At 49.6% G+C, this 19,582-nt stretch overlaps 3 protein-coding genes and 1 pseudogene across 3 annotated transcripts in view; 2 read left to right on the top strand and 2 right to left on the bottom strand.

Annotated features, from left to right (window-relative positions):
- The window catches only part of LOC141104959 (uncharacterized), a 664,134-nt gene that overhangs the window by 371,790 nt on the left and 272,762 nt on the right, over positions 1 to 19,582 (top strand). The gene's annotated exons all lie outside the window — the stretch shown is intronic.
- Positions 1 to 19,582, bottom strand: part of LOC141104781 (uncharacterized) — a 114,372-nt gene that overhangs the window by 84,685 nt on the left and 10,105 nt on the right. The gene's annotated exons all lie outside the window — the stretch shown is intronic.
- On the bottom strand, positions 716 to 7,004 carry LOC141104788 (uncharacterized). The gene is made up of 4 exons (XM_073594536.1): positions 6,911 to 7,004; positions 6,623 to 6,829; positions 6,373 to 6,514; positions 716 to 2,985 (listed from the first exon to the last, which is right to left on the bottom strand). Exons 2-4 carry the CDS (start codon positions 6,755 to 6,757, stop codon positions 1,193 to 1,195), a joined length of 2,070 nt encoding a protein of 689 aa, XP_073450637.1. The 5' UTR covers positions 6,758 to 6,829; positions 6,911 to 7,004; the 3' UTR covers positions 716 to 1,192.
- LOC141104875 (PRKCA-binding protein pseudogene) lies at positions 11,758 to 14,165 on the top strand (annotated as a pseudogene).

Raw genomic sequence — 19,582 nt, 5'->3', positions numbered from 1 at the left:
CGGACTCAGTTTGCGAGTGTTTTCTCCCAAAACGAGCAGAATTCAAGCTAATGGGGCGTGCAGTACCGCATTTGGCCAGAGGTGCGGGGGCGCCGGTGACACTCAGAACGGTTCGGAGCCATTCGGAAATACTCGGATCCACTCGGAAATACTCCGTTCCCGAGCATTTCCGAGTTTAGCCAAGCTGTCCCTGAGTAGTTCTGAAGGCTCTCTGGCGCCCCCCCACCACTTCTGGCCACATGCGGTATTGCAGGCAATAGAAGTCAATGCAGAACGAATTATCTTTGTTTTACTATTGACTTCTATGGGGAAACTCACTTTGATATGCGAGTGCTTTGGATTACAAGCATTCTCCTGGAAGGGATTATGCTCGTAATCCAAGGTTCCACTGTATCCAGAACAAGCTCCCCCTAGCTGCAGCCTGGTAATAACATTGCTAGGAGGTCTATTCATTGGGCTGCTACATACTTCCCATCTTTAAATAAACGTCTCCCAACACTTAGGAGTCTATTCAGAGAAAAAAATACTGTAGTTTCACATTATGACCACTGGGTGGAGCCAATGATCATAGGAAATCACTGTATGAAAAAAAAAAAAATACGACCGAAACTCATCAAGGCTCAGTGAATGCGTGTTACATTTGTGCAACAATCTTTTTAAAAAGAAGACCTGTAAGTGTTTGTGAAATCTTCCACCACAAAATGTACTCAGCCAATGAGAGGTAATGACTCCATTTTTATTTTTCTCCTGCTATCAATGGCCAACACGGTACAACACTTCATCCATGTCTTTGGTGATCTCTGATCTCCTTATCAACTGTTTATATTGTTTCCTTTTTATTTGGAAATTAAATTTTATTATTCCCCACATGGGTGTGGCCCCTTTCTCAATACTAAGTTTCAATGGGAGAAACATTTACCAATCCAACCTCTAGATGGCACTGTTGTATCATTCATTCCATAGAACATCTTTGTCAAAAGGTCAGGCTATGGTTGAGGTCTATGAACTGTTTCTTACATGATAAAGATCAGCCATGGAGTATATCTGAGGTGTATATCAGGGTGTGCTTCTTCCCCACATGTCCAGCAACATTCACATACAAGACATTTCCCGCACTCACTAATACACCTCGAGGGTTGTGTAGGACCCCCTGATGTACAGGAAGACAGGACTTCAGTGAGGAACAATTCCCTCACTCAGGACAGGAATACGGCTTCTCCCCTGTGTGAGATCTCTGATGTCTGGAAAGATTGGACTTCTGTGAAAAACATTTCCCGCACACAAGACAGCAAAGTGGCTTCTCCCCCGTGTGACATCTCTGATGTTCGGAAAGATTGGACTTCTTTGAAAAACGCTTCCCGCACTCAGAACAGGAATGTGGCCTCTCTCCTGTGTGAGATTTCTGATGGTCGTAAAGATTGGACTTCCTTGAAAAACATTTCCCGCACTCGGAACAGGAATACGTCTTCTTCCCCGCGTGCGATCTCTGATGCATATAAAGATGCGACGTCCGTGAAAAACATTTCCCGCACTCAGGACAGGAAAACGGCTTCTCCCCCGTGTGCGATCTCCGATGTCTGTGAAGATTGGACTTTTGTGAAAAACATTTCCCGCACTCAGTACAGTAATACGGCTTCTCCCCAGTGTGAGACCTCTGATGTTTGACAAGTTCTGATTTTTGGATGAAACTTTTCCCGCACTCAGGACAGGAATACGGTTTTTCTGCTATGTGAGACCTTTGATGCGTTACAAGCTGTGATTTTTCTACAAAACATTTCCCGCACTCAGTGCAGGAATGCGGCTGCTCACCTGTGTGCAGTTTCAGATGTCTGCAAAGATGTGACTTATCTGAAAAACATTTCCCGCACTCAGGACAGGGGAACGGCTTTTCCCCCGTGTGAGACCTCTTATGTTTGAGAAGATGTGCTTTTTGTGCAAAACATTTCCCGCACTCAGAACAGGAATACGGCTTATCACCCGCATGCACTCTCTGGTGTCTGTAAAGATTGTACCTCTCTGAAAAACATTTCCCGCACTCAGGACAGGAATACGCCTTCTCACCCGTGTGAGAGCTCTGATGTGTGGGAAGATGGGACATCGTTAAAAAAACTTTCCCCGACTCAGGACAGGAATGCAGCTTCTCACCTGCATGCGATCTCTGGTGTCTATAAAGATGTGACTTCAATGAAAAACATTTCCCGCACTCGGGACAGAAATGCGGCTTCTCCCCCGTGTGGGATATCTGATGTCTGACAAGCTGTGATTTTTTTACAAAACATTTTCCGCACTCAGGACAGGAATACGGCTTCTCGCCTGTGTGAGATCTTATATGCACAATAAGACCGGAATTATAACGGAAACGCTTCCCACACTCAGGACAGGGAAACTTATTATTTCTTGAAAGGACAGCACCGTCCCGCACAGTCTGAGGTTCCTCGGGATAAGAGGAATACGATGGTCCGGCACCGTCCCGCACAGTCTGAGGTTCCTCGGGATAAGAGGAATACGATGGTCCGGCACCATCCCACACAGTCTGAGGTTTCTTGGGATAAGAGGAATACGATGGTCCGGCACCGTCCCGCACAGTCTGAGGTTCCTCAGGATAAGAGGAATACGATGGTCCGGCACCGTCCCGCACAGTCTGAGGTTCCTCAGGATAAGAGGAATACGATGGTCCGGCACCGTCCCGCACAGTCTGAGGTTCCTCAGGATAAGAGGAATACGATGGTCCGGCACCGTCCCGCACAGTCTGAGGTTCCTCAGGATAAGAGGAATACGATGGTCCGGCACCGTCCCTCACAGTCTGAGGTTCCTCAGGATAAGAGGAATACGATGGTCCATCTACACTGTGTGGTGCCGGATGGACATTTGAGGTAGTCGGGTTTTCTCCTGGACTATACTGTGTGATGTCCTCATCTTCTACTTTACAGTCTGGAGACAAAGTGAGACAATCCTCTGAGGTTTTCCTCATCTCCCGTCCATCTACTAAAATAGAAATACAAAGATTATTACTAGACATGAGCAGATTGGTTCCCCTAAACCAGGACTCCGCCCACATCAGGCAGCTTTGTCTCTGAGGATCTTACAATTCCCCCCTCAAGGTAACTAGTAAATGGGTCCTCTGATCTCCTACCAGTTCATTTCTTTATTCATGGACCTTAGTCAGAGAGTGAGGAAACAACGAGAACTGTCTTTTATAGGAGTGACAGTGCTGAGGGGATTATAGGACGAGTGTCCCCTCCCCCTCTATCATTCATTGCCATCTTCCCAACACAAGAAGTCCTGCACTTCCTTATTTAGTCCATGATTTAGTCATGAATAACAGAGGGGCTGAACACCACCAGAGGTCAGAAGGTGAGGATGGGGGGAGAATGCAGGGATCAGGAGTGCGTTAGGCTCAGAACCAAGATGAAGACTGGACTGATCCTGAAGACCACCATCATTGGGTTATTGACTCCTCCCTCAAGAACGCAGGGATCAGGAGTGTGTTAGGCTCAGAACGCAGGGATCAGGAGTGTGTTAGGCTCAGAGCGCAGGGATCAGGAGTGCGTGAGGCTCAGAACGCAGGGATCAGGAGTTCGTGAGGCTCAGAACGCAGGGATCAGGAGTGTGTTAGGCTCAGAACGCAGGGATCAGGAGTGTGTTAGGCTCAGAATGCAGGGATCAGGAGTGTGTTAGGCTCAGAACGCAGGGATCAGGAGTGTGTTAGGCTCAGAATGCAGGGATCAGGAGTGTGTTAGGCTCAGAATGCAGGGATCAGGAGTGTGTTAGACTCAGAATGCAGGGATCAGGAGTGTATTAGACTCAGAATGCAGGGATCAGCAGTGTCTTAGGCTCAGAATGCAGGGATCAGGAGTGTCTTAGGCTCAGAACGCAGGGATCAGGAGTGTGTGAGGCTCAGAATGCAGGGATCAGGAGTGTGTGAGGCTCAGAATGCAGGGATCAGGAGTGTCTTAGGCTCAGAACCAAGATGAAGACTGGACTGATTCTGAAGACCACCATCATTGGGATATTGACTCCTCCCTCAAGAACGCAGGGATCAGGAGTGTGTTAGGCTCAGAACGCAGGGATCAGGAGTGCGTGAGGCTCAGAATGCAGGGATCAGGAGTGCGTGAGGCTCAGAACGCAGGGATCAGGAGTGCATGAGGCTCAGAACGCAGGGATCAGGAGTGCGCGAGGCTCAGAATGCAGGGATCAGGAGTGCGTGAGGCTCAGAACGCAGGGATCAGGAGTGCGTGAGGCTCAGAACGCAGGGATCAGAAGTGTGTTAGGCTCAGAACGCAGGGATCAGGAGTGCGTGGGGCTCAGAATGCAGGGATCAGGAGTGCGTGAGGCTCAGAACGCAGGGATCAGGAGTGTGTTAGGCTCAGAACGCAGGGATCAGGAGTGCGTGAGGCTCAGAACACAGGGATCAGGAGTGCGTGAGGCTCAGAACGCAGGGATCAGGAGTGTGTGAGGCTCAGAACGCAGGGATCAGGAGTGTGTTAGGCTCAGAATGCAGGGATCAGGAGTGTCTTAGGCTCACAACGCAGGGATCAGGAGTGCATGAGGCTCACAACGCAGGGATCAGGAGTGCGTGAGGCTCACAACGCAGGGATCAGGAGTGTCTTAGGCTCAGAACGCAGGGATCAGGAGTGTCTTAGGCTCAGAACGCAGGGATCAGGAGTGCGTGAGGCTCAGAACGCAGGGATCAGGAGTGCGTTAGGCTCAGAATGCAGGGATCAGGAGTGTCTTAGGCTCAGAACCAACATGAAGACTGGACTGATTCTGAAGACCACCATCATTGGGTTATTGACTCCTCCCTCAAGAACGCAGGGATCAGGAGTGTGTTAGGTTTAGAACGCAGGGATCAGGAGTGCGTTAGGCTCAGAACGCAGGGATCAGGAGTGCGTTAGGCTCAGAATGCAGGGATCAGGAGTGTCTTAGGCTTAGAACGCAGGGATCAGGAGTGCGTTAGGCTCAGAACGCAGGGATCAGGAGTGCGTGAGGCTCACAACGCAGGGATCAGGAGTGCGTGAAGCTCAGAACGCAGGGATTAGGAGTGCGTGAGGCTCAGAACGCAGGGATCAGGAGTGCGTGAGGCTCAGAACGCAGGGATCAGGAGTGCGTGAGGCTCAGAACGCAGGGATCAGGAGTGGGTGAGGCTCAGAGCACAGGGATCAAGAGTGCGTTAGGCTCAGAACGCAGGGATCAGGAGTGCGTGAGGCTCAGAACGCAGGGATCAGGAGTGTCTTAGGCTCAGAACGCAGGGATCAGGAGTGCGTGAGGCTCAGAACGCAGGGATCAGGAGTGCGTGAGGCTCAGAACGCAGAAATCAGGAGTGCGTGAGGCTCAGAACGCAGGGATCAGGAGTGCGTGAGGCTCAGAATGCAGGGATCAGGAATGTGTGAGGCTCAGAATGCAGGGATCAGGAGTGTGTGAGGCTCAGAATGCAGGGATCAGGAGTGTGTGAGGCTCAGAACGCAGGGATCAGGAGTGCGTGAGGCTCAGAATGCAGGGATCAGGAGTGCGTGAGGCTCAGAATGCAGGGATCAGGAGTGTGTGAGGCTCAGAATGCAGGGATCAGGAGTGTGTGAGGCTCAGAACGCAGGGATCAGGAGTGTGTGAGGCTCAGAAAGCAGGGATCGGGAGTGTGTTAGGCTCAGAATGCAGGGATCGGGGGGGGGGGGGGGGGGTGATGTGAGGGGTGGCAGAGGACACTGCTATGGGGGTGGTCCTGCCTATGACAGTGGCCTCTGCACCCTTCACATAACCCCCCCCCCCCCCCACCAACACACACAGTGGTGTACTCTGTCACCCCTTCCCCCATATAGCAGTGACCTACCAGCCGAGAGCAGCGTGGTTCTGGACGGAGGACGGGTGCAGGAGCCAGCAGAGTGACTTTCCCTGTTGGCAAGCTGGTGATTGGTTGCCCTGTGTCCTAGCAACGAGTCACCAGTCTAACTTCACAGGATACTTTGGGCGGCTCCTCCTCCTGCCCTCCGTCCTGGGCTGGGCTGCCTCCTGCTCGCCGCTGTTCACTGATGACAGCGGAGGAATAGGCTTGCGGAGGCGATCGGGACCGGGACCCATGGTAGGGCAGGCCCTAATGAGTTGGCTGGGTAAACGACCCTGGCGGGTCGTAGTTTGAGGACCCCTGGTCTATCACATAAAATCACAATAAAATACAAATACATTTTTGGTTGTAACATGACAAAATGTGGGAAATTTCAAGGAGTATGAATACTTTTTCAAGGCACTGTATAGCAGTGGGTAGAGGGGAGAGAGCAGAAGTCAGGACTATGTAATGTACAACATATTGTATAAGATACAACAGATAGGACTATATAGTATCTGCACTAAATAATGCACAAGATAGTGTTAATGACCCACTTGTGCTGATCTCTGTAGGAGTGTCCTCCTCTATAAATGTCCCCGTTATTCCATCCTCCTCCATAGACTGCTGATCATCCCTCACATACGTCTCTTCTTCTTCTGCTTTAACCTCAACTTTTATATCTATCAGATCTTCCCCCTAAACCAAGAAAATGAGAGAAAATATCATCTGTAAAATATAAGCTCCCATAATACATCCACAAATCATCTCCACGAGTCCATGTTCTAGATACTCCTTTCCACCAACCTTGTAACAGTGAGGGATGGTGTGACCTTCATGTGTGGAATCCCGGGAATACAGAGGACGGGGACATCTCTCTGGTGGGTTTCTGGTATTAGGTGGCTCCATCATATCCTTGTGTCCTTCTGAAAACTCCTCCATCACTCCATACTCCTCATCCTCCTCTTTATACTCTTCTTTAACAACAATATTATCATCAACAAAGTGTCCACTCTGTAATATATTATAAAACATTTATTATAACAAACATGTTTGTGTATAAAATATAACTACCATTAATTGTTCCTCATCTACCTTATGATGGTGAGGGATGGTGTGATCTTCCTGTGTGGAATCCCGGGAATACAGAGGACGGGGACATCTCTCTGGTGGGTTCCCATTACTGGACCCATCTGTAGGAAACACGCACACTGACTGAATACATTGTTTCTATGTGTTTATCAGATGATGGGGGATCTAGGTGGACCCTCCGTACTGCTCTCTCCTTTACAATAAAGTCTCCTCTTACCCGGTGATGTGAGGGGCGGCTGATTGTCCATCATGACGTCCTTGTAGAGATCCTTGTGTCCTTCTAAATACTCCCACTCCTCCATGGAGAAATAGACAGTGACATCCTGACACCTTATAGGAACCTGACACACACAATGATACAGTCACCATCCAGACACATCCCTTGTCTGTTACTGGATAATGTCCCAGAATTCCCAGAATCCTCCTCACCTCTCCTGTCAGCAGCTCCATCATCTTCTTGGTGACTTCTAGAATCTTCTCCATGTTGTGTCTCTCAGGTTTTAGGGAGTCACGTGGAGGCACTGTGATGGTCATATGATCACCTGACTTCACAAGAGGAAATCTCTGTATTGGAGAACCAATAGGAACGTCATGTTAGAATCCCAGAATCCTCCTCACCTCTCCGGTCAGGTCTGTGTTTTATTAATAGAGATAACAGTGATGTCATGTGACCTCCCAGAATCCTCCTCACCTCTCCGGTCAGGTCTGTGTTTTATTAAGAGATAAGAGTGATGTCATGTGACCTCCCAGAATCCTCCTCACCTCTCTGGTCAGGTCTGTGTTTTATTAATAGAGATAAGAGTGATGTCATGTGACCTCCCAGAATCCTCCTCACCTCTCCGGTCAGGTCTGTGTTTTATTAATAGAGATAAGAGTGATGTCATGTGACCTCCCAGAATCCTCCTCACCTCTCCAGTCAGGTCTGTTTTATTAATAGAGATAAGAGTCATGTCATGTGACCTCCCAGAATCCTCCTCACCTCTCCGGTCAGGTCTGTGTTTTATTAATAGAGATAAGAGTGATGTCATGTGACCTCCCAGAATCCTCCTCACCTCTCCGGTCAGGTCTGTGTTTTATTAAGAGATAAGAGTGATGTCATGTGACTTCCCAGAATCCTCCTCACCTCTCTGGTCAGGTCTGTGTTTTATTAATAGAGATAAGAGTGATGTCATGTGACCTCCCAGAATCCTCCTCACCTCTCCGGTCAGGTCTGTGTTTTATTAATAGAGATAAGAGTGATGTCATGTGACCTCCCAGAATCCTCCTCACCTCTCCGGTCAGGTCTGTGTTTTATTAATAGAGATAAGAGTGATGTCATGTGACCTCCCAGAATCCTTCTCACCTCTCCGGTCAGCAGGTAGATGATCTCCAGGGTGAGGTTTAGTATCTTCTCAGTCATGTGACTCTGGTCCTCCTCCATCCTCATTGATGTGGTCATGTGATGCGGGTTCCTCTGTAGACGGATAGCAGAGAATTATCAGGACTGTATTGGCTGTACAATTTTAGGATGGGGCTTTAAGGGGTTAATAGGTGGGCTGCCCCCCAGTGGGAATTAGAACATGTAGATTGGGTTACCTAGGGGGTATATTGATAAAAAACATTTGCATAATAATTTGTTAAGAAAATCTTCATGTACATTATTTTTATGCCAGTTAGGCAGGTACAAACATTCTTAAGATTTTTTTTTTTTTTATCTTCTGAACAAATGTTTAATGTACCCAGCATTCTGTAAAGACAACACTTTAAAAGTTCCTACAGGTCATCAGTTTAGAGTCCGCTGTGAATAACAACCCCAGAATTATTGCTCTCAGTCTGGCATGCAGGATGATTCATGGCCAAGAGAACCCTATGTGATAGTATACTAGAAATGACAGGTCCTCCTTAAATAGACATCAGGGGTCTATTAGACATCCAATGTCACCTATGAACTCCAGTAAAGATGACCAATTGGTCACCCTCCAATCCGTCAGTCATGCCAGTCCCAGGCCTGCAGGAGGGGCTTTAGAGTCTGAGATACTATTTGGGCTCAGAGAAGGGGGTTAGTATTTTCGGAGGAAGGGTGGGTAAGCGATCATTTCTTCCGGGTTCATTCACCTGAGAGCGGAGAACGAATCTACCTCCACTCAATCCGCCGTGCTTGGCCTGCAAGAGGGGCAGTAGAGCCTGAGAGAGACATCAGGGGTGTATCAGACCCTTGACATCGCCTATGAACCCCAATAAAGATGACCAAGTACACATCGGGCCTAATCAGCTGCAGTGACCGGGGAATGATGGTTCTGAGCCTGGAAGTGATGAAATGTTAATCTCTTCTGGGTTCATTCATTGAAGAGGAGATCCGAGAACCGGTCACCCTCCACTCCATCTGCCATGCCGGTACCGGGCCTGCAGGAGGGGCAGTAGAGTCCGAGATACTATTCGGGCTCAGAGAAAGGGGATGATATTTTCAGAGGAAGGGTGTGGAAGTGATGAAATGCTCATCTCTTCCAGGTTAATTCACCAGAAAGGAGATCGGTGAACTGATCGCCCTCCATTCCATCCGCCATGCCGGTCCCGGTCCTGCAGGATGGACAGTAGAGTCCGAGATATTATTCGGGCTCAGAGAAGAGGGTTGGTATTTTCGGAGGAAGGGTGTAGAAGTGATGAAATGCTTGTCTCTTCTGGGTTCATTCACCAGAGAGGAGATCGGAGAACTGATCATCCTCCACTCCATCCGCCATGCCGGTCCCGGTCCTGCAGGATGGACAGTAGAGTCCGAGATATTATTCAGTCTCAGAGAAAAGGGTTGGTATTTTCGGAGGAAGGGTGTGGAAGTGATGAAATGCTCGTCTCTTCTGGGTTCTTTCACCAGAGAGGAGATCGGAGAACTGATCATCCTCCACTCCATCCTCCATGCCGGTCCTGCAGGATGGGCAGTAGAGTCCGAGATACTATTCGGGCTCAGAGAAGGAGGTTGGTAGTGATGAAATGCTCGTCTCTTCTGGGTTCATTCACCAGAGAGGAGATTGGAGAACTGATCACCCTCCATTCCATCCGCCATGCCAGTCCAGGTGCCTGCAAGAGGGGCAGTAGAGTCCGACATACTATTCGGGATCAGAGAAGGGGGTTGGTATTTTTGGATAAAGGGTGTGGAAGTGATCAAATGCTGGTTTCTTCTGGGTTCAGTCATCGGAGGGGAGATTGGAAAACTGATCTACCTCCACTCCATCTGCCAAGCTGGTGCTGGGCCTGCAGGAGGGTGGGTAGTGTCCGAGATACTATTCGGGGTCATAGAAGGGGTTTTGGTATTTTAGGAGGAAGGGTGTGGAAATGATGAGTAGAGAGGGGCTCAGGCGTGTTCGGACCGTAGTCCCAACCCACCTGAGCAATCCCGCCAGGAGGCCATCACTGCGCATTTATAGGCAGTGTGTGTATGTGCAGCTGTGGCCTGGGAAATACTTCACTGCCTATGATTGGTCGGTGTGCAGTGACAGCTTCCTGGTGGAATTGCTCAGGTGGGTTGGGACTACGATCCGAACACGCCTGAGCCTATCCCTAGTGATGAAATGCACATCTCTTCTGGGTTCATTCACCATACGGGAGGTTTCAAGAACTGATCACCCTCCAACTCCATCAGCCATACCGAAGCCAGGCGCACAGGATGGACAGTAGAGTCCGAGATACTATTCATGCTCAGAGAAGGGGGTCGGTAGTGATGAAATCCTTGTCTCTTCTGGGTTCATTCACCAGAGAGGAGGTCGGAGAACTGATCACCCTCCACTCCATCAGCCATGCCGATGCCGGGCCCACAGGAAGGGCAGTAGAGTCCGAGATACATTTCGGACTCAGAGAAGGGGGTTGGTATTTTTGGAGGAAGTGTATAGAAGTGATGAAATGCTTGTCTCTTCTGGGTTCATTCACCAGAGAGGAGATCGGAGAACTGATCATCCTCCACGCCACCCTCCAAGCCGCTCCTGCAGGATGGACAGTAGAGTCCGAGATACTATTCGGGCTCAGAGAAGGAGGTTGGTAGTGATGAAATGCTCGTCTCTTCTGGGTTCATTCACCAGAGAGGAGATCGGAGAACTGATCCCCCTCCACTCCATCAGCCATGCTGAAGCCGGGCCCACAGGAAGGGCAGTAGAGACCGAGATACAATTCGGACTCAGAGAAGGGGGTTGGTATTTTTTAAGGAAGGGTGTGGAAGTGATGAAATGCTCATCTCTTCGGGATTTATTCACCGGAGAGGAGATGGGAGAACTGCTCACCCTCCACTCCATCCGCCATGCCGTTCCCGGGTCTTCGGGAGGGCCAGTAGAGCCCTGAATACATGGCGGAGATATTCGGGTGCAGTGGGGGTTGGTATCTTCGAAGGAGAGGTGTGGAAGTGTGAATTTCAGTACAAACCAAATCCAAATCTCATCCCTCGTTACAAGAGACTGCTAAGGTGAGAAGGTGACACATCTCCAAAATGAAGAGAAAGTTTTGGCCCCGTGAGTGGGGGAATGTGACCCTGAAGGGGTTAATCTAGGTTACCACACTATATATATGTGTGTATCATCATCTGCTGGAGATAAAAGATGTCACAGTGACTATGGAGGAAGAGGACGGAACATGACGGGGGGTTACTGGATGTAAATAGAAAATAAGATCTTATTACCTCCTCTACTGCCAGTTCCAACAATGTCTCCTCTCTACTTCCTCCTGATTCACCTCTCACCCGGAACTTCCTATTTATACCTGACATCACTTCCTGTCTTCCATAGAGACTTCCTAGCTGGGTGGAAGTGAGGAACTTCTACCACCTTGTGGAGCTAAAGGGGAACTGCAGCCCAGAGAAACGCCTCGTAGTGAAATACGACAATGTTTTTGTACACATCACTTCCTGTCTTTATTTGACATCACTTCCTTCCTGCCTTTTCATTGAAACTTCCTGGCCGGATCGTAGTGAGATTGGGTGACAGCTGGAGATCAAGGAGACGGGCATACTTGAAGCGAAATGGAGTATGATTACGACCTTGATGAAGACAAACTTGGGATCCCAACTGTCCCTGGCACGGTGAACCTGAAGAAAGACTCCCAGAATGTTATCGGGGTGAGCATTGGTGGAGGAGCCCAGCACTGTCCTTGTCTTTACATCGTGCAGGTGTTTGACAATACCCCTGCCGCTCTAGACGGGACCATTGCAGCTGGAGATGAAATCACCGGGGTGAATGGAAAGTCTGTGAAAGGGAAAACTAAGGTCGAGGTGGCCAAAATGATCCAAAACGTCAAGGAGGAAGTAACCATTCACTACAACAAGCTCCAAGCTGACCCCAAGCAGGGAAAGACTCTGGACATTGTACTCAAGAAGGTGAAGCATCGCCTGGTGGAGAACATGGGTTCAGGCACTGCTGATGCCCTTGGTTTAAGTCGCGCCATCCTGTGCAATGATGGTTTGGTGAAAAAACTGGAGGAGTTGGAGAAAACCTCCGAGTTTTATAAAGGCATGATGGAGCACACCAAACGTCTGCTGCGAGCATTTTTCGAACTCTCACAAACACATCGAGCGTTTGGTGATGTGTTTTCCGTCATCGGAGTTCGAGAGCCTCAACCGGCTGCAAGTGAAGCTTTTGTTATGTTCGCCGACGCACACCGCAGCATTGAAAAATATGGTATTAACCTTTTGAAGACCATAAAACCAATGCTGAATGACCTAAATACCTACCTTAACAAAGCCATTCCCGACACCAAGTTAACAATCCGGAAGTACCTCGATGTGAAGTTCGAGTACCTGTCATACTGCTTGAAGGTAAAAGAGATGGACGACGAGGAGTACAGCAGCATAGCATTTGGGGAGCCTCTGTACCGCGTTAGCACCGGAAATTACGAGTACCGGTTGATCTTGAGGTGTCGTCAGGAGGCCCGCTCGCGTTTTGCGAAAATGAGGAAAGATGTCTTGGAAAAGATAGAACTTCTGGACCAAAAACACGTTCAAGACATCGTATTTCAGCTTCAGCGCTTTGTCTCCGCCATGTCTAAGTATAATGACCAGTGCTATGAAGTCCTGAAGGAAGCAGATATATTTCCTATTGAAGTCGATCTGGCCCACACCACTCTCGCCTATGGCCAGGGGGATGCTTTTGCGGATGAAGATGGAGAGCTGGAGAAGAAGAAAGAACCGGATACCGAGGAGAAACTGATTGATGATGAATAGACTTTGAGGGCATGTTACGGGTGCAGTTCTTTCTTTGTTCTACAATCAATAGGAAGGGGCTTTGTAGATAAAATGTTGGTTTGGGGACCTATAAAAATATGTATAAATATTGTGAAATTTAACGAGATCATCACCTTGTGGAGCTCAGAGGAATGGTAGTCCCAAGAAACGTCTCAGTGTGAACATGGTCTTGTGGGTGGGTGTGTATGATGAATATTTATAAGTTGTCCTCCTCTACATTGCCTCTTCTGCATCTTCATCTTCCTGCCCCCCCCCCCCCTCAACTCCCCACCCTCTTTTCACCTCCTCATCACCCCCATGTCCCTCTCTTCACCCGCCCATCTTCATCTTCACCTCCATGCCCCCTCATATCTTTCTCTTCACTTTCCTTTCCTTCTCTTCATCCCGTCTTCCTCATCTCCATTGCCCCACCACTGTCTATACCCCACTTCCCATCTTCACCTCTTCATCACCCCCCGTGTCCCTCTCTTCACCCGCCCATCTTCATCTTCACCTCCATGCCCCCTCATCACCCTCATATCCTCCTCTTCATCCCGTCTTCCTCATCTTCATTGCCCCACCACCATCTATACCCTCCTTCACCTCCTCATCACCCCCATGTCCCTCCCTTCACCTGCCCTTCTTCATCTTCACCTCCATGCCCCCTTATCACCCTCATATCCTTCTCTTCACCCTCTTGTCCTCCTCTTCTTCCCGTTTTCCTCATTTTCATCTCCCCTCCCCCCTGTTCGCTCATCACCCCCATGTCCCCATCTCCACCTCTCCTTCCTACTCTTCATCCCCTTTTCACCCTTCATTACCTTCCCTACCCCTCTTCACACCCCCCCCCCCGTCATCCTTGTCCCCTTTTTTACCTCACTTTGTGCAGTGAAGGTTTTTCATTGTTAAAACACATGGTGAGGAGGTGACATATCGCCTCCCAGCCGTCTGTCAAACGCCCCCTGAAAAGCAATCCACCATGGATTACTTTTTAGAGGGGTGGTGATTGCTACTGAATGTGTAAACGAGCTCTAAATGTTGTAATTATATAACCAAATAGATAAATTGTTTTCCTATTGAGCAATATCTTCTTGTCTGTCTTTATTATCATAAATCTTCCTGTCTATATAGTATGATAAAACTTTATTGTACAATAGATTATCAATATGCTTCTTGTAGAGCCACGCCCATTTGTTCCACCTTAATACCCAAAACTTTCATCCCCTTCATGCCCAGGCCAATTTTCAGAGACGTGGTCAGCAAAGGATCGGTCCAGGCAGCAGGCAGACATGTGTTCATTAAACAGGCCAGGGTGAGTACAGGTGGCAGACAGGGGGCAACACTGCACTGGTGGGGTGTTAATCAGGGACACTGTAACTGGTGTGGTGGTGATCAGGGACACAGTAACTGGTGTGGTGGTGATCAGGGACACAGTAACTGGTGTGGTGGGGATCAGGGACACTGTAACTGGTGTGGTGGTGATCAGGGACACTGTAACTGGTGTGGAGGTGATCAGGGACACTGTAACTGGTGTGGTGGTGATCGGGGACACTGTAACTGGTGTGGTGGGGATCAGGGACACTGTAACTGGTGTAGTGGGGATCAGGGATACTGTAACTGGTGTGTGGGGGGGATCAGGGACACTGTAACTGGTGTGGTGGTGATCAGGGACACTGTAACTGGTGTGGAGGTGATCAGGGACACTGTAACTGGTGTGGTGGTGATCGGGGACACTGTAACTGGTGTGGTGGGGATCAGGGACACTGTAACTGGTGTAGTGGGGATCAGGGATACTGTAACTGGTGTGTGGGGGGGATCAGGGACACTGTAACTGGTGTGGTGGTGATCGGGGACACTGTAACTGGTGTGGTGGTGATCAGGGACACTGTAACTGGTGTGGTGGTGATCGGGGACACTGTAACTGGTGTGGTGGGGATCAGGGACACTGTAACTGGTGTGTGGGGGGGATCAGGGACACTGTAACTGGTGTGGTGGTGATCGGGGACACTGTAACTGGTGTGGTGGTGATCAGGGACACTGTAACTGGTGTGGTGGTGATCGGGGACACTGTAACTGGTGTGGTGGGGATCAGGGACACTGTAACTGGTGTGGTGATCAGGGACACAGTAACTAGTTTGGTGGGGATCAGGGACACTGTAACTGGTGCAGCAGTGATCAGGGACACTGTAACTGGTGTGGTGGGGATCAGGGACACTGTAACTGGTGTAGTGGGGATCAGGGATACTGTAACTGGTGTGGTGGGGATCAGGGATACTGTAACTGGTGTGGTGGGGATCAGGGATACTGTAACTGGTGTGGTGGGGATCAGGGACACAATAACTGGTGTGGTGGTGATCAGGGACACTGTAACTGGTGTGGTGGGGATCGTGGACACTGTAACTGGTGTGGAGGTGATCAGGAACGCTGAAATTGGTGTGATGAAGATCAGGGACACTAACTGGTGTGGTGGTGATTAGGAACACCGTAACTGGTGTGGTGGGGATAAGTAACAATGTAACTGGTGTGGTGGTGATCAGGAACAATATGACTGGTGTGGTGGTGATCAGGAACAATATGACTGGTGTGGTGGTGATCAGGGACACAGTAACTAGTTTGGTGGGGATCAGGGACCTGTATCTGGTGTGGTGGGGATCAGGGACACGGTAACTGGTGTGGTGGGGATCAGGGACACTGTAACTGGTGTAGTGGGGATCAGGGATACTGTAACTGGTGTGGTGGGGATCAGGGACACTGTAACTGGTGTGGTGGGGATCAGGGATACTGAAATTGGTGTGATGAAGATCAGGGACACTAACTGGTGTGGTGGTGATTAGGGACACTGTAACTGGTGTGGTGGTGATCAGGGACACTGTAACTGGTGTGGTGGTGATCAGGGACACTGTAACTGGTGTGGTGGGGATCAGGGACACTGAAACTGGTGTGGCGGTGATCAGGGACACTGTAACTGGTGTGGTGGTGATCAGGGACACTGTAACTGGTGTGGTGGTGATCAGGAACACTGAAATTGGTGTGATGAAGATCAGGGACACTAACTGGTGTGGTGGTGATTAGGAACACCGTAACTGGTGTGGTGGGGATAAGTAACAATGTAACTGGTGTGGTGGTGATCAGGGACACTGTAACTGGTGTGGTGGTGATCAGGGACACTGTAACTGGTGTGGAGGTGATCAGGGACACTGTAACTGGTGTGGAGGTGATCAGGGACACTGTAACTGGTGTGGTGGTGATCAGGGACACTGTAACTGGTGTGGTGGTGGTCAGGGACACTGTAACTGGTGTGGAGGTGATCAGGGACACTGTAACTGGTGTGGTGGTGGTCAGGGACACTGTAACTGGTGTGGTGGTGATCAGGGACACTGTAACGGGTCTGGAGGTGATCGGGGACACTGTAACTGGTGTGGTGGTGATCGGGGACACTGTAACTGGTGTGGTGGTGATCAGGGACACTAACTGGTGTGGTGGGGATCAGGGACACTGTAACTGGTGTGGAGGTGATCAGGGACACTGTAACTGGTGTGGTGGTGATCAGGGACACTGTAACTGGTGTGGTGGGGATCAGGGACACTGTAACTGGTGTGGTGGTGATCAGGGACACTGTAACTGGTCTGGAGGTGATCGGGGACACTGTAACTGGTGTGGTGGTGATCAGGGACACTATAACTGGTGTGGTGGTGATCAGGGACACTAACTGGTGTGGTGGTGATTAGGAACACTGTAACTGGTGTGGTGGGGATAAGTAACAATGTAACTGGTGTGGTGGTGATCAGGGACACTGTAACTGGTGTGGGGGTGATCAGGGACACTGTAACTGGTGTGGAGGTGATCAGGGACACTGTAACTGGTGTGGTGGTGATCGGGGACACTGTAACTGGTGTGGTGGTGATCAGGGACACTGTAACTGGTCTGGAGGTGATCGGGGACACTGTAACTGGTGTGGTGGTGATCAGGGACACTGTAACTGGTGTGGTGGTGATCAGGGACACTGTAACTGGTGTGGAGGTGATCAGGGACACTGTAACTGGTGTGGTGGTGATCAGGGACACTGTAACTGGTGTGGTGGGGATCAGGGACACTGTAACTGGTGTGGTGGTGATCAGGGACACTGTAACTGGTCTGGAGGTGATCGGGGACACTGTAACTGGTGTGGTGGTGATCAGGGACACTATAACTGGTGTGGTGGTGATCAGGGACACTGTAACTGGTGTGGAGGTGATCAGGGACACTGTAACTGGTGTGGTGGTGATCAGGGACACTGTAACTGGTGTGGTGGGGATCAGGGACACTGTAACTGGTGTGGTAGGGATCAGGGACACTGTAACTGGTGTGGGGGTGATCAGGGACACTGTAACTGGTGTGGTGGTGATCAGGGACACTGTAACTGGTGTGGTGGTGATCAGGGACACTGTAACTGGTGTGGTGATCAGGGACACTGTGACTGGTGTGGTGGTGATCAGGGACACTGTAACTGGTGTGGTGGTGATCAGGGACACTGTAACTGGTGTGGTGGTGATCAGGGACACTGTAACTGGTGTGGTGGTGATCAGGGACACTGTAACTGGTGTGGTGGTGATCAGGGACACTGTAACTGGTGTGGTGGTGATCAGGGACACTGTAACTGGTGTGGTGGTGATCAGGGACACAGTCTATGGGAGCCAAACAGGAAAAATCAAAGTGCCCATTTTGAAGGCTTATATGCAAGTATTTGGCCATGAAAGGGGTATGGGGGTCTGGGTACTGCCCTAGGGGACATGTATCAATGCAATAAAACAATAAAAAAATCCTTTAAATATAGTGGGGGGGGTCCCCTTAGTCTGCCTGTAAAGTGGCGCCTCTGTAGCACGCATAGAACATGTTGCAGCAAAAATTACAAATAAAAAAAAAAACGAATCACATCACTTAAAATGACTCAAGGTTGCAATTGCCGGCACCCCCACACCAAAATGTAAAAAAAAACGGTGTGGGGGTCACCTCCAAAATCCATACCAGACCCTTATCCAGGCATGCAGCCGGGCAGGTCAGGAAAGGGGGGGTCAACCCAGACGTCACAAGAGGGTGGGCCACTAAGTGACGTTGCCAGGTGGCCCCTCCACTTACCTATTTAAGAAATGTCACCCAGCAGAGGAGGCATTCGGCGGTCAGCCATTGTTGTGGGCAGAGTGTTTTTTTGGGGGGGTCCGACGGTGTTACAGGTAGTGATTGACATTAGATCTACATTGGGGGACACTGTTTTTAAAAAAAATTAACAAAGGACTTGTCAAAAACCGGCTTTACACTTTTTTTGATGAATGAGTATAGGGTACATTTACCCCATAATCCTTCACATGGGGGAGAGCGTGATCCAGATTCCAATAAGCCCCCTGCCCACAGACCCCCACAATCACTGGCCAGGGTTTAGGGGATGAGGCCCTTGTCCCCATCAACATGGGGACAAGGTGCTCTGGGGTGGGGGGGGCAGGGCCCATGTTGAGGGCATGTGGCCTGGTATGGTCCAGGAGGAGGAGGCGCTCGCTTGTCCCCCCCCCTTTCCTGGCCTGCCAGGCTACATGCTTGGATAAGGGTCTGGTATGGGATTTGGGGGGACTCCACACCGTAGTTTTTATTTATTTTTTTGCCATGGTGTTCCTCTTAAAATCCATGTGACCTGTTTTACCCTTTGTGTGCCGCTCAGGCTCCGTGGATAAGGGGTGTAAAGGCGGGTACCTCCGCATCTGCTGCATAGTGATCCCTGATGCCACACATCTAAGGAATCCTATAGAAGGGCATAGAGTGGCAACCTCAGCCTGGACTATGACCAGGACACCCCCCGGAGCTTAGTCATGAAAAAGCTCTGGGGGGAAGCGAAACGCATTGGGGGCGTGGCCTGGTTGGAGTCCAGGCTGAGGTGGCCACTCTATCCCCCTCCATAGGATTCCTTAGATGTGCGGCATCAGGGATTGCCCCTTTCCCCCTTGAACCCTATAAAATCCATACTAGATCTAAGGGTCTGGTATGGCCTGAGTGAGGACCCCACGCTGTTTTATTTTTCTTTTTTTTTATATTGCCGGCCGGAAATGTAAATGGGATTGGACTCATTTTTCTTTCTTTAGAAATGTCAGTTTTGCTGCAGCAGGTTCTATACAAGGTACAGATGCACCACTTTACAGACAGACTAAGGGGACCCCCTAGGCACTATATTTGAAGGAATTTCTTTATTTTTTGTTGCACTTTAAGCAAAAATCACTGCTCCTTTAAAAATTATCGTTTAAAAAAAAAATTGCATTGGTACATCCCCGACCCCCCCCCGCCTACACTTTCTATGACCAATAACTTGCATATAAGTCTTCAAAATGGGGACTTTTGATTCTTCATGTTCGGCTCCCATAGACTTCAATTGAGTTTGCGGTTCAGGGCCGAACTTTTCCCCTTTTCAGGAGCTCTGCTGTGAACGGAACAGGGGGGTGTTCGGCCCACCTCTACTCTTGACCACTGCATTCTTTATGCTA

Source organism: Aquarana catesbeiana, linkage group LG08, assembly GCF_042186555.1.
Source record: "Aquarana catesbeiana isolate 2022-GZ linkage group LG08, ASM4218655v1, whole genome shotgun sequence".
Taxonomy (NCBI): Eukaryota; Metazoa; Chordata; class Amphibia; order Anura; family Ranidae; genus Aquarana; species Aquarana catesbeiana.
This window is presented reverse-complemented; position numbering and strand designations above follow the sequence as displayed.